At 37.6% G+C, this 13,950-nt stretch overlaps 2 protein-coding genes across 2 annotated transcripts in view; one reads left to right on the plus strand and one right to left on the minus strand.

The window, feature by feature from the left end:
* The window catches only part of LOC127515906 (proline-rich protein 5-like), an 8,369-nt gene extending 6,544 nt beyond the window's left edge, over positions 1 to 1,825 (plus strand). Inside the window, exon 9 of the mRNA XM_051900061.1 lies at positions 1,058 to 1,825. Within this exon, the coding sequence (XP_051756021.1) occupies positions 1,058 to 1,320 (263 nt within the window). The 3' untranslated portion in view covers positions 1,321 to 1,825. The remainder of the gene's footprint in view (positions 1 to 1,057) is intronic.
* Positions 1,568 to 7,780, minus strand: traf6 (TNF receptor-associated factor 6). The gene is made up of 7 exons (XM_051900060.1): positions 7,629 to 7,780; positions 6,419 to 6,717; positions 5,989 to 6,139; positions 4,321 to 4,479; positions 3,938 to 4,009; positions 3,738 to 3,815; positions 1,568 to 3,368 (listed from the first exon to the last, which is right to left on the minus strand). Exons 2-7 carry the CDS (start codon positions 6,715 to 6,717, stop codon positions 2,499 to 2,501), a joined length of 1,629 nt encoding a protein of 542 aa, XP_051756020.1. The 5' UTR covers positions 7,629 to 7,780; the 3' UTR covers positions 1,568 to 2,498.
* Between the last annotated feature and the right edge of the window lie 6,170 nt (positions 7,781 to 13,950).

Consider the following 13,950-nt stretch of genomic DNA (forward strand, 5'->3'; position numbering starts at 1 on the left):
GTAGAAAATCTGAATTCACAATATTCATAAAATGGTAGGTGAAAAGTACTCGGATGAGATTCTGAAGTGCACATTCAGTGGAGCCTTTTAGTATTCCATGAAGCCACAAGAGAGGAGTTGTGAATAGCAGTGAAGCGACACAACTGACACTGGTAGGTCACGAAAAAAACATGGCGAATGTACGTCTGGATTTCATCATGCTACACACAGAACATTTTTTTTTTCACAAATGCACTGTAATTACTAATGAAACTAATAAAATTAATTTAAAAAGTACTTACTAAACAGACCCAGATAGCACACATACGTCTGCAAGATGTCTGTTAAAGATCACTTCATCTGGAAAGCATCTGCTGTTTATAAACATCTGATAGACGTCTTTAAGATGTCAGTTTTACATTCATTCTAACTCATAAACATCTTAAAGACATCTTCTAAACGTCTATTTGACATCTGACAGGAAACATCCTATAGACGTATTGCAGATGAGCAAACACTCTTACGTCTTCCAGAAGTAAACACGCACATCAAATGGACGTCTCAGAGATGTACGTGCGCTATCAGGGTATGAGATTTCAGACAACCATTTGTTTCATTCAGATTTGTAAGCTGAATCAACGATTCACTGAAAAGATATAACGTAACTCAAAAGATTGATTCATTAAATCAGACCAGTGATATTTTAGTATTTATATACTGACTGAATTAGCTTTTATATCTTCAGTTTTCAATTTGAGTTTGTTTTAGTAATGTTATGTGCTTTTGTTATTTTATTTTTATTTCTATTTAGCTTTATTTTTATTTGTTTTAGACATTTTTAGTACTTTAACTTCTTCATTTAATTGCTATGTCAACATTCTAATTTTTTTTCCTCAGACAAAGCTATCTTATGACTTCTGAAGTTGAAAGTCCCAGTCCTCATTCACTTTCATTTTATGGCAAAGTGTCCCATGGTATTCTTAAAAAATTCACCCTTTGTGTTCCATGTTAGAAAATCTTTAGACCGCAACCCCTTTACCTTTGGTTACAAATCTGTGACTTTCTCACATTCCTCTAGGCTGCACTGAACAAAGCACCACAAGAGCACACCAGAGTCATCCTGAGATAAGGATTACTCATTATATCTCTGAAGGCTCTTTGCTGTCCCCTGTAATGGAACAAGAAGGGGAGGTATACCTAGAGCGAGTGGGAAACATACGCCGCCACAGCGTGACAAATGCTCATTCTGACATCCAGCTGCTCACTGTTACTAGCAGAGTATATTCTGGGATGGACGACAGCTGTGAGACCATAGATGTGACTAGAAGAACACACCTCTGAAATCCAGTAGCCCCTGACTGCAGAACACAAGATCCAGGGGGCGGAGATGGGTAGGTTTTAGGGATATGTAAAGTGGGAGGAGTTGGATTCAGATCCAGGGGGTGGAGATGGGTAGGTTTAGATCCAGGGGGCGGAGACAGGCAGGTTTAGGGATATGTAAAGTGGGAGAAGCTGGATCCAACCCCAGCCACTGTACCTTGTGTTCTGCAGTGAAGACCATCTCACTAAAAATGCACAGGAAAGATAGGACATTTAACAATAATTTATAAAGACACATTTGAGCACTATATTTTGATGAAAAAAAGAACATTATATGAAAGGATTGTCAGATTTCCAGTGTCAATACAATCATCAGATTAACTTGCATACATTAGTCCATCAGATTAAAAATACTCCTACTTTGTCAATGTTGTTCAATGAAGCATGTAAAACATTCACACATCTAAGCAATATTGGACACAAATTAAGTAAGATGACATCTGCATTAAAGGTGCAATCACATTGATCTCTGCTTGGTGAATTTTCACATTGCTCCTTTTAATACAAATGAGTCTGAAAGATTTCCCCAGGCAGTTTAAATTGGTCACATGGATTTGCAGCGTTAACCAACAATTTGTGCTTCAGTGATTCACTATTGAAAATAAATTTTTTTTGTCAAAACTTCGCTAATGTGATCACACCTTAAGAATATGGACATTTTGAAGTTGTTAAATGAAGATGATGCACCACATTCAGTACAGTCACAGTAAACAGTGCTGCTGTGTACTAACGATGCTTTAAATGGTAAATTATGTATTTTTTGCAAAAACATTTTAAACTCACAGGACCTACTGTTGAGTTGGTGAGTAAGGCAGCAAACATGAGCAGTTGAATGTAGTATTGTGAAATTAATTTGTGGAACCTAACACTTTTAACATAAGCTAACATAAGCAGCACCATTAAATAATGTTTTTACACCCTTTAGCTTTGACGGGTCATTCAGTGAAATTGTGATGCTAATCATACAGAAGTTTGACCACTGATTGCACTGCACTAAAATGTTTTGGGAAACATCTGTATACATCAGACAGGCATTGCGAGTTATGCAACCATCATTACTAAGCCTGGAGTACCAAAAATAGTCTAAGAAATGTTTAGCTGTCTATGAGAACTTGAGAATGCAGGTGCGACGTAGGAACTCAAAGTGAAGGTTCTGGGCCCCGAGGTTGGACCCCCTCCCTCCTGAGGCTAGCATCGAATCGTGGTGTGACCTCACAGCGCACCAACAGCACGTCCTCTTTCACAAAGCCACGCTGCCGCAACGCCTGTAGGTGCAGGAAAGTAACGTAGCCAAAACCCTTGGGGTTGCGCTGCACGGTGGGCCTCTGGAAGGCCTGTAGGTCCGGCTTGGTCTCCATCACTTCCACATGGTGCTGCCCCTCGACCTGGTCCAACACTGCCAGTCGGATCGTGCCCTGGAAGGGCCAGGAAAGCTGGCTGTCAAACTCACCCTGCATAGTGTGCACGAAAAGCGAGATGTAGTTGGAACAGCGAGGAGCGCTGGGGGTTTGGAGATGCAGTCGGAGGCAGAGTTTGTACCCCGGCCGGCCCGTGTAGAAAGGTGGGCTGTGGAGGACTATGGGCTGACCGGCCTCTTGGTTGCGCAGGTGAAGTGAGAAGTTCTCCAAGCGCCACACGTAGACGCCTTGGTACTGCTGGGCTTCTAGCTCTCGGGTTGCCTCCTCCAGTGAGCTCAGCTTTCGCCGTAGTTCGGTGACTTGGTTTTTCTGTGTCTCGTTGTGGATGCACAGCTCCCGAATCTGCTGATCTTGACGCACCAGCCGACCCTCCAGCTCCAGAACAGTCTCCCTAAGGTTTAACAGCTCCTGTTTACAGTGGCAAGAATCTGCCGCCCGGGAAGAGGCACCACGTTCGTCTGACGATGAATGGGCGGCAACTGATGGCATTAGGCAGCTATTGAGAGACTGGCTGCGCAGAAACTCCGCCATGTAACGCATGTGCATCTGTGTAAATTCCTGCATGTGCTGAGCAAGTTCATTTCTCGGCATCTGTAACACATTTCCAAAGAATTAAAAATGTTTTTATATTATTGTTATTAAAAGTATATTTTAAAACATTTTAAAAGCAAAGCTGAATTTTCAGCAGCCAGTACTCTTCATAAAGAATTCTAATATGCTGATTTATCATGATAAATGTTGTAAACAGTTGTGCTGCTTACTATTTTTGTGGAAACTGCAATACATTTTCAGGCATTTTTGATAAATAGGCAATTCTAAATTTCTGTACTGAAACTTTTGAAAGGTAGTGTACTTTATTATAATGACAACCATGTATGAATAAGCTGAAGTGGTTCTGCCCTTTTTCAGACTGATAAAAAGGAAGTCATATATCTTTAGTGTTATACTCTCATGACCCACCTTTTCACGACAACCAAAAGTGCTGAAAGTACAGGCTACAGGAGCTTTCAAACAGTCTGTGTCACAGTGCAATGCCAACTGAAACCAATAAAAACAGATTCATTCAGCTTTATAGTTCCACAATGTATTATTTTTTTAATCATTTAATTACTGTTGTGCCTCAGGTAAAGTGCATATTAGTGACAAATCCTCTGACACACCTGATCCCGAATTAGCTCCATTTCGCAATATTCACACACTGTATTGGCGAAAGGACAAATCTGTTCATGAATCTACATAAAAGAAAAAAAAAATGTTTTAGACATTAATGTTAGACAGTGATGTTATTGTTAACTTAATTAAATTAATAAAACTAAAACTAAATTACAGCTAAATATAAATATTAAAAAACAAAAACTATTAAATGTCAACTACACATTAATAGTAAATAAATAATACACAACAACGATATTAGGTGAGAAATAGAAGATCAATACTAGTAATACTAACATTTTTTTAATCCCTGCTTATGGATCTACTTTCAAAACAATTTTATGGCAATCTAAAAATATCCAGTATGTAAAGAGGAATCAAAGGTTTTCACCTGTTTCTTAGCATACACAAAACTCCCTGCACAGGCAGGACAGGTCATAAGCCGCTGTAAGCACTGCTGGCTCTTGTGTTCATCCAGATGGCTCTTACGAACAGACTCCAGACACTGAGGGCATGGCACTGTCGCAAACTTACACTGAGACACGTGTCTCTGCGGGAGAAAGAATGTAACAATTAAACAAGTTGCCACCATGATGACTGCTCACTAATGAGTTTGAAATGGCATTCATGAAAGGTGTACAACTATGAGGAGTTGATGCATAACATATCCATGAACTCTTTTAATAAATAACAATATCACAACAGGGGCAGTTGTGGCCTAATGGTTAGAGTCGGACTTGTAACCCAAAGGTCACGGGTTCGAGTCTCAGTACCGGCAGGACATATAGGTGGGGGGAGTAAATGAACAGCGCTCTCTTCCACTCTCATTACCCACAGCTGAGGTGCCCTTGAGCAATAACGAACCCCCAATCGCTCCCTGAGTGCCGCAACAAAAATGGCTGCCCACTGCTCACGGTCTGTTTGTGTACTCACTGCTGTGTGTGTGTGTACTTGGATGGGTGAAATGCAGAGCACAAATTCCAAGTATGGAACATCATACTTAGCTACACGTCACTTTCACTTTCAAGATTTTGGAGAAATCAAAATGTTACAGGGTAGGTCCCGTAACTGTTGACCTGTTTGCTGTAATTTTTTTTTTATTTATTTATTTTTTTTTACCATATTTAAGAACCAGTAACACTGTACAATAAGATTTCATTAGTAACTACTTTAGTTAACATGAACTAAGAATGAACAATACTTCAACAGCATTTAGTAATCTTAGTTAATATTAAATTCAACATTTACTAATGCATTGTTAAAATCAAAAGTTGTATTTGTTAACATTAATTAATGCAATGTGAACTAACATGAACAATGAACAACTGTACTTTTATTAACTAACATTAACAAACATTAATGAATACTGTAAGAAATGTATTGTTCATTGTATATTAACTAATGTTAACAAAAGAGACCTTATTGTAAAGTGTTTCTTAAGAACCTAGGGCCAGTTTCCTAAAATATTCATAAGAAAGACGTTAAGAAATTTAAAATAAATTCTAATAACTTTATAACAATGCAATTCTTGTTCTTGTACTAGCAGTTTATACTATTTTATATCACTTACTATTCAATTCTGTATTTATTCATTTTCAAGAATTATTTATTTGTTTAAATTTATTTGATGTATTATCCTAACCAACCCCTAACCCTAAACACAACCGTTGGTACCAACCACACTTGATATATCTAACCTAATTTGTTTCAGTATATGAGACCCTATATTCTGGCTTTAATTCTTTTATTCAGTTTTCTTGGAAACAAAGACTATTTTCAGTGTATGTGCGAGACCTCAATTCTTTAGCCACAGTGCAGCGTGGCACATCATGTCTGATGTGTGACATGCTTAAAGTGCAGTAAAAAAAAAAAAAAAAAAAAACGCTACAAACTAATCATTTCCGTGGGTCTAGTCTTTGCATCTGTTTGTTCGAAGTTTGAATCAAGTCTCTGTTCGAATAGAAATGGCTGTCACAAAAAACTAAGGTCCTAGAAATGTGGTCCTAAAAAAAACTCTGGTACTGCAGGAATATAGTATTGGTCACACCAGAAAATTTACCTCCAGTTGGCGCAACTCCATTTTATCACTGCATCCTTCATTAGGACATCTGACAGTGAGTGAAAGGATCTCTCTTTTGGCAAAGTTATCAGGGAAGAGCTGTTCCTCGAGCAGCACCTCATTGTCAACTGGACATTTCTGCCCTGTGTCCCTGCCAGGCACAAGGAATAGTGTTATATTTTACATTTTTAATTCTGTAAAGCCTGGCATTTGAGATACTATTTATATTATTATAATATTTATATATCAGATAACATATCTGAAGAGAGAATATGGAGCTCACATCTGAGGAGGCTGGCTCAAACTGAGCAAATATATGTTGCTTAAATACTGACAATTTTGATCACACTGACAATTTAGAGGCCTTAGCAATTTGCTTATCAAATATGATATAGTAGGCTTCACTGGGTGAATTTTCAAATACACCAACCTGATGGACTTCCTGATGCATGAGTTGCAGAATCGATGTCCACACGGTGTCTGGACTGCCGAGCGAAGACCCATTAGACAGATTGGGCACTCATACTTGCTCTCTAGCGGAGGGTCAAACTCTACATCATAGCCTTGCTGGTCTGGGGTGACACTAGAAGAGACACTGATGGTGGAGGGGTTCTCTGTCGGGCTCAGATATGAGTCTCTCTCTTTCTCCATGGCTGCTGCACAACTGGAGAACGCACCATCACAGCAGGCATCATCAAGGCTGGACTTCTCCATGTCGCTGCAAGCCATCTGTAATCACATCGAAAGAGTGTTTTGTTGATGTGTGAAAATAATAGATAATCATCCATACAACACATATAACAGCAACACACAAAATCTGGCCCCCCAAATACATTGTGCTCTTCATATTATCTGGATGCTACACAGAAATTAGCCTCTAGGTTTTCAAGACATCGACATATCGTCACCTTTTTTGTCAAAATTGAGTTATTCACATATTCTTATTCTGTGACAACTTATTTACATTATGTGATTTTTTTTTAAAGTAGTGTACACTTTTTTTTAGAAAACAAAAAGGTTTTATCTACAAAGAAGTATGGAATGCAACAAAACTCTGAAGCTCAATATCTCAAAACCGCTCAGAATGCAGATATAACCTTGTAATTCCAAGGTGGCTATATATATGTTTTCAAAGTCTTAATTGCACAGAAGATGTGGTCACAGAGCAGATATTAGGTTAATTTCCGCTATACTAATGAAGTGAGAAGGCATAGGATGAGAAACTATAGTCCCTAATGATGTATTCATCTTTAAACTAGTACTATTTCCTCACGCGAAATACTGCTGGGCTGGGCGGGGCTGATTTGTGGGAAAACGTTTCTCTCTCGACAAGTGGAAAGTTACTTTTTTAGTCCAAAATACCCACATTGCACATCGTAAAAGTAAAATATAAATTTGTAAAAGGTCAAACTTATCTCCCATCTAAATCTTAAACTAAATTCAAAGTCAATAGGAGTAAAATAGCGAAATTAGCTAGCCAGTCACAACCGACGGTCACATCATCAACTTTTCTTGCCGTCGCATCAAGAAACACACATTCTAACCTGACATTATCGTTGTTATAGTACCACAAACTTCTTTGTATAACATATAATTCGACTATAGATGACAATCTTCCGTAATAGTTTTAATTTACATACCCTGGCTCGGTCCGGCCTCGCTGTCTACTACAGCTTCCTGTATTGACTCCAAACATCAGCGCAACGTCACTGGCTCAAACCTCCCCTCGTGACCCTGATCCCAGACCAGCGCACCCAACCGAATCCTCGCGAGAATTACCGCGATGTCGATTTCTCTGCAGGCCTCAGATCGGTGTGACGGGATTTTACCGTTGTACTCAACTCAACTGAATATCCACGAGATGGTGTGGTTACCTCTGGTTTTAAAGAAAAAAGCAATGCGGTCTCAAATTTGATAGAAAAAAAAAAAAAAACGTTATTTTGCAATGAAAGTTACTTGTTCACCAAGATGACAGCAGAGTCAGTGAAGAATTTGCTTGAGATCTTTACATCACGGCCACTTTGTCTGACCAACCATATGGTATTTTATTGATCAGGTTATCCTCAAATTTGAATATTTGAATTAAAATCATAAATATTTTTCAAACCCTATCAATGTAGTCTACCTAACATAAGCTGTGTCCCAAAGGATGCAGCCTTTTAATTGGGACAATGCTATAGCCTAGTTTACAGTCAGTCAATGAATTGTTGATAGAATACTGTAAAAAAAAATTGAGAGTACACTTACAATAATGTATAAAATGTGTATAAAATGTCCATCACAGAAGAATTATGCTGGTCATACATGTTTTGATAAACCATTTGTAGGGGGCTGTTCGGTTAGTATAGTTGACAGAACAGGCCTATTAAACACTAGCTGAAATTATCCACTGGTCATTCTAATTTTATATATATATATATATATATATATATAAACTAATAAATCAAGACAGCAACAAATAAATTATTAATAAGCTATGCAAAAGTAAACTATGAAAGGCTGAGTGACAGAAGAATAGGAAGCAATAAACAAGGCAGAGTTGTAGGTGCATTAATGGTCACATTCATACGTGCTTATATTCTTGTTTTGTATTTATGTACAGGACATTGTGGCATATCTGTAATCAAAATCATGTTGTGGTTTTCCCAAATTGCACTTACCCACTCAAAACAAAACTGGAAGTCTGTTAAAAGAAAATGCCTGTGTAAACATTTGCACAGATTTCTGTTTGAGCAAGAAGGCGTGCTCTGCATCCTGAGGTTGGTCAATAAGGAGCCTTGTTATATGCAGGTTGTTGACCTTGCTGTTTATAAAATGTGCTTTTCATAAGTGACATAGAAGCTCAGTGTGACCCCCACCTACCCAAACTTTGACATACTATGTGGGCTGTGATCAGGCTACAAACAGACTAGCAAAAATGTACTTACAAGCCAATGCTCAGTCCTCAGAAAAAAAGGGAAAAAACAGAAAGAAAGAAAGAAAAAACTGTGCTGACATCAGTTGAGGTTTTGGTCAGGAATGGCATTCGTGTATCACAGTATACCAGTACCTGTGTGCATCGTCTCAGAATTGGGAGGACTATGTGTGTATAAATGTGGCTCTGGAATATATGGATCAGTGACTATGCTAAATTGAGTAAAGCTGTCTAGCAAAAACTGGACAATTTTTAGCGATTTTATATGGATATACTAAAATGCCTGAGCAATCAAATTAATTAAAAATATTTTTAAAAATGATTGTTTTTATTAAATAGTAAAAATAAAACAAAAAACAACAAATAGCCATTATTCATAGAACGGCAGAACAATCCCTTTGACACAGTGAATCACCAAATCCCCAGGTCCACCTTTTCTGAATTGTGCGTCACAGGAACTGCACATCTCTGACTTGAGTCCTACCTCACTGGCAGGAGTGACTACATTTCATGCCTGGGTGTTTCTTCAGCAACAGGCACTTTTGACATGTGGTGGTATTTTGTCAACCTCTACGTACACATTTCCAATAGAATCGCCATTGGCTTGTAAAAAGTGTGATTTACTCATCAGACTTCTGACACATATGTGTATGTGTGTGTGTGTGTGTGTGTGTGTATATATATATATATATATATATATATATACACACACACACACATACATATTTAGTGGTCCATTTTAATCACAAACCACAAGAATTGCACAAATACTGTAAATCAAGTAACTTAGCATAGCCTTCCCCTTTATTTTCTTTAAATGTTTAAAGGGGTGGTTCATTATGATTTCACTTTTTTTTTTTTAACTTTAGTTAGTGTGTGATGTTGCTGTTAGAGCACAAACAACATTTGCAAAGTTAGGAAAGTTCAAAGCAAAGGGAGATATTTTCTTTTATAAAACGGTTAGTTCCTGTCCTTGATTCTGATTGGTCATGACCACTTCACCCAACGGTTCTGTGTATCACTACACAACACCCTTAGCAACCACTCTTAGCAACGTAAACTGTATGCTTCGCGTCGTGCCTAACAACGCCCTTCAGCCGTGACTTATTCAAAATACAGCACAGCCTCTTGTACCTTATTGCTTAAAGAATTCTCTGTTTAAGGACAGTGCCAATCCTACACTTCCGGGGACCCTAAGCAAAACTTTGTGAAGGGGCCCCTGTCAGTGCATTCTTAAACCCCCCAAAATTTCCATAATCTTTATTACTGCATGAGCCAATAATTACAATGGTTTATGCAAGGTGCACTGCCGGTTTTCTATAGTTAATGGAATTAAAACATCAAGGAAACAAGTTATGAAAAACGCATATAAATTTGTAAAGGGAAACCCATTAAAACACTTTAAATTGGCAGTAAAAACAATTAAGTAAAATTAAAACCAAATTTTCGTTGACAGCTAAATAAATGCTTTTTGATAGTAGTAATGCTCTGGCACCATCTAGCTGTCAGAAAAACTATAACACACAGCCGAATCGGCTTTCTAAATGCGCGATTTACTAACGAATTACAGCATGATAAACAATAATAATAATAATAAAATATGGACAAACCCAATCATTAGGTTATTTTAATTAAATAACCAGCTGTTGGTTTTGTCCATTTTGACCCAAATCAACAACCCAGCATCTTAGAGTGAAGAAGGCTTCGGTAAACATGCGAAAATATATCAATAATTCTCTGTATGAGCTAATTTTAGATTAATGGGCATTGTTTTTAAAGTACCTGAGTCATACAACAGCGTGTAATACTGAACATGAATGTTTATTTCTTATGAACGATGTGTATACCAACACAAACCGAAAGTTACATTTCATCATGGGGCATTTCTGTGGAGACCTGGACTGGAGTTACTGCTTTACGACTTGCTTATGAATTTATTGCTTTGTCAAGACTAAGAAATTAAAATATTTCAAAAATACATACTTTCTTCGTTCTTGGCACTTTATTATCTGTTCCAGAAGCTTCGTTTCACAGCCATAGCCATGTCAATACGCCTGTTACTAGGCCTATCTCCCGCACTGCATGATGTCCGAGTTATTGAATAAATATAAATCATTATTAAAATATTTCCAAATGACTCCACCAATGTTTAGTAGACACCACACATATATTTGCATGTTATAAAGAAATAATCACGTTATGGTAAATTATCGTCATGTTTATTTTATATAGTGATGAGCAAGGGGGCCCCCTGGTGGTTCGGGGGCCCCACGCAACTTGGGAGGATCGGATCTGTTTAAAGACTACAACAAATGGCTGGTAGGGACTACAACAAGTTTCTTCCCGGGTTGGTGACATCACTAACCCTAAAATTTACATAAACCCCACCCTCGAGAACATACAACAAAGAGATGAGGCCATGTTAGTGCAATACAGTACGTAACACAAATGCAATAGCATGTCATAAAAGCAAGATGACAAAATGATAAATTATAACCGTAATTAAACTAAACTATACCTGTTCTATCTTCATGCAGCATATATTCTCTGGCTCTGTAAGCATCTTACAACAGTTCCCACATGAGCGATTATCATGACAGAATATGCTAATCAATGACTTTAAGATATCCCACGTCAGCTACATAAATTCATCAACTAACCATTCAGAAACGTCCTGTTGCATTCTACATGTTGTCACTTCTTGAGTCTCTCCATCATTGTCCGACTCCGGTTTGAACATAAAAGGGTGAACAGTTTCTGACATTTTCAGTGAGTCTTCGTGAGGTAATCGGCACTGCTAACACTAAGTGCTAACACAAGCTCTTGAAACTCCGCCCTCTGCTTAGAAGCAGCAGCTTATTTGCATTTTAAGGGACACATAAAAACAGAGTGTTTTTGCTCACCCTCAAAAACTGACAAATTTAACATGCTATAAAAAAGATCTGTGGGGTATTTTGAGCTAAAACTTCACGTACACACTCTGGGGACATCAGAGACTTATTTTACATCTTGTAAAAATGGCATTATACCACCCCTTTAAGCTGTGTGGGTAAACTTGCAGACAGCTTCTTACAGAAAGAAGACTTGTTGTCAATGTTGGTGGCTTCAAACAGTTCATGAGTAGTTAAAAAAATGTCTCCCAGTTAGTTTGAGTTTAATGTGAGACCAAATATTCACTATAGGGTTGGAGTCTGGACTCTGACCAGGCCAAAACATGAGCCTGATGGACTCAAGCCACTTCTAGGTTGTCTTTGCATTTTCTTGTTGAAAAATAGCATTCCTCTTTAGACAACAACTTTTCATTTGTGGGAAGCAAGCGATTCTGCTATATTCTCCTGTACTCCAAAGCTTTAAATCACTTTCCACAGTGAAGCAGCTCACCAAATACCAGCAGCTAAAAAGGCTCCCCACACAATGACAACTCTTCCTCCATGCTTCACTGTGGTGGTAGAGATACATTTATTATTATATTTCTCAGCATATTTTTGAAGACACAGCTCTGGAGCATCACCATGCAACTCATTCTGTCTTTGATGTTTAAAATGAAAATCCTAATATTTAGCCGCTTGGGGCTTTTCCTTTTTTTCTTTTCTTTTCTTTTCTTTTCTTTTCTTTTCTTTTCTTTTCTTTTCTTTTCTTTTCTTTTCTTTTCGCACAGGAGTCAGTGTATGGCAAGATCGGTAAGATCTTTTTTGTTCAAAAATACAGTTAAACAGTAAAATTGTGAAATAATATTACAATTTAAAATAATAGTTTTCTATTTCAATATATTTAAAAATGTAATTGATGGCAAAGCTGAATTTTCTACAGCCATTACTTCAGTCTTCAGTGTCACATGATCCTTCAGATCCTTTTAGACAGCATGGCTGAGCTCAGTTAGCCTTATTAAAGCACTAAAAAAAAAAAAAAAAAAATCTTTCTTTGTCTTAACAATTTATTGAATAAATAAATGAATGAATGAATGAATATGTTTTCCTCCTTCACTGAGGAGACATTCAAGGGGTCATATGATGCTATTTTAAAAATCATTTTGTCTATTGCGTGTACCAGAATACGTTAACATGCCCTAATGTTCAAAAACTCTATTCCCAGTCTGTCTAAAACTGGTTGCTCCAAAGCCGCTCCTTCCGAAAAGCCCAGCATGCCCTGATTGGCCAGCTGGCCTAGTCCGTTGTGATTGGTCAAACACAACATTTCTGATGTAGGTATACCATAATTTTTTTTCTATTTACCACACATCTGATAAGCTTTGAACAAGCAACAAGCAGCCATTCAAAAAATCAGATCTTAGGCTTTCAACCTTGGCTTAACAGAGGGAAGGATTGTATGTTCAAATGCTACAGTTTGGCGGATTTCATCACTCACCCCTCACATATTTTGACAAAAGCATCTCTGTTGGATAGGGCTTACATATGTTCTTTATTTAGTCCAACCGGGAGTGATGAAGTTGCGCTGCTAATTGAGTGACTATAGAAATGCCATTATAAAAGTTTTCTGTCCTCCTCTTTTGGATAACCACATGACTGATGTAGTACCTTTGTATGTTGATAGTGTTCTGAGATGCATGTATTTATATATAATCTTGATGGTGTTTTCAGCAACTATGACTGGCTTAATTGTCTATATGTCTGTATCTATGCTATGTAGCTTTTGCTTTATGCTTGGAGTCATTTTCTGTCTACAAAACTTTTTACAGCTGTACCATACTCTTTCTTTTTATTAGTTATTGATTTACCTTTATTCCAAGGAATGTTCAATGACTTCTGATATCTTCCTGTATCTATCCCCTACCATGTGCTTTTCAGTTTAGTGTTCTTTTTTCCCCGGTGTTTGTTCTGCCACAATAATGACTGGTGTATTTGAATGTAATGAAAGGTGTATTTTTAGTACACTTTATCAGTTGAATTAAAAAAGTGATCTCGTGGTGAACCATTTATGTGACTGTCAACTGGGATTCAGTGCTGTGAAACATATCATAAAAAGAGGTAGTCATACAATCATGTAAAAGGGATGGATTATGTACCCACCAAATGTCTTGTCTGACTCTT

This window comes from Ctenopharyngodon idella, chromosome 7 (genome assembly GCF_019924925.1).
Source record: "Ctenopharyngodon idella isolate HZGC_01 chromosome 7, HZGC01, whole genome shotgun sequence".
Taxonomy (NCBI): Eukaryota; Metazoa; Chordata; class Actinopteri; order Cypriniformes; family Xenocyprididae; genus Ctenopharyngodon; species Ctenopharyngodon idella.

What these genes read in the sequence shown, in the direction of transcription:
- traf6 (XM_051900060.1), bottom strand. Translation starts at nt 6,717, where the DNA reads ATGGCTTGCAGCGACATGGAGAAGTCCAGCCTTGATGATGCCTGCTGT. An exon ending in TGGAGTTGCGCCAACTGGAG is followed by an intron (nt 4,480 to 5,988) that starts GTAAATTTTCTG and finishes TTTCTCCCGCAG; the next exon opens with AGACACGTGTCTCAGTGTAA. An exon ending in TGGAGCTAATTCGGGATCAG is followed by an intron (nt 3,816 to 3,937) that starts GTGTGTCAGAGG and finishes TATTGGTTTCAG; the next exon opens with TTGGCATTGCACTGTGACAC.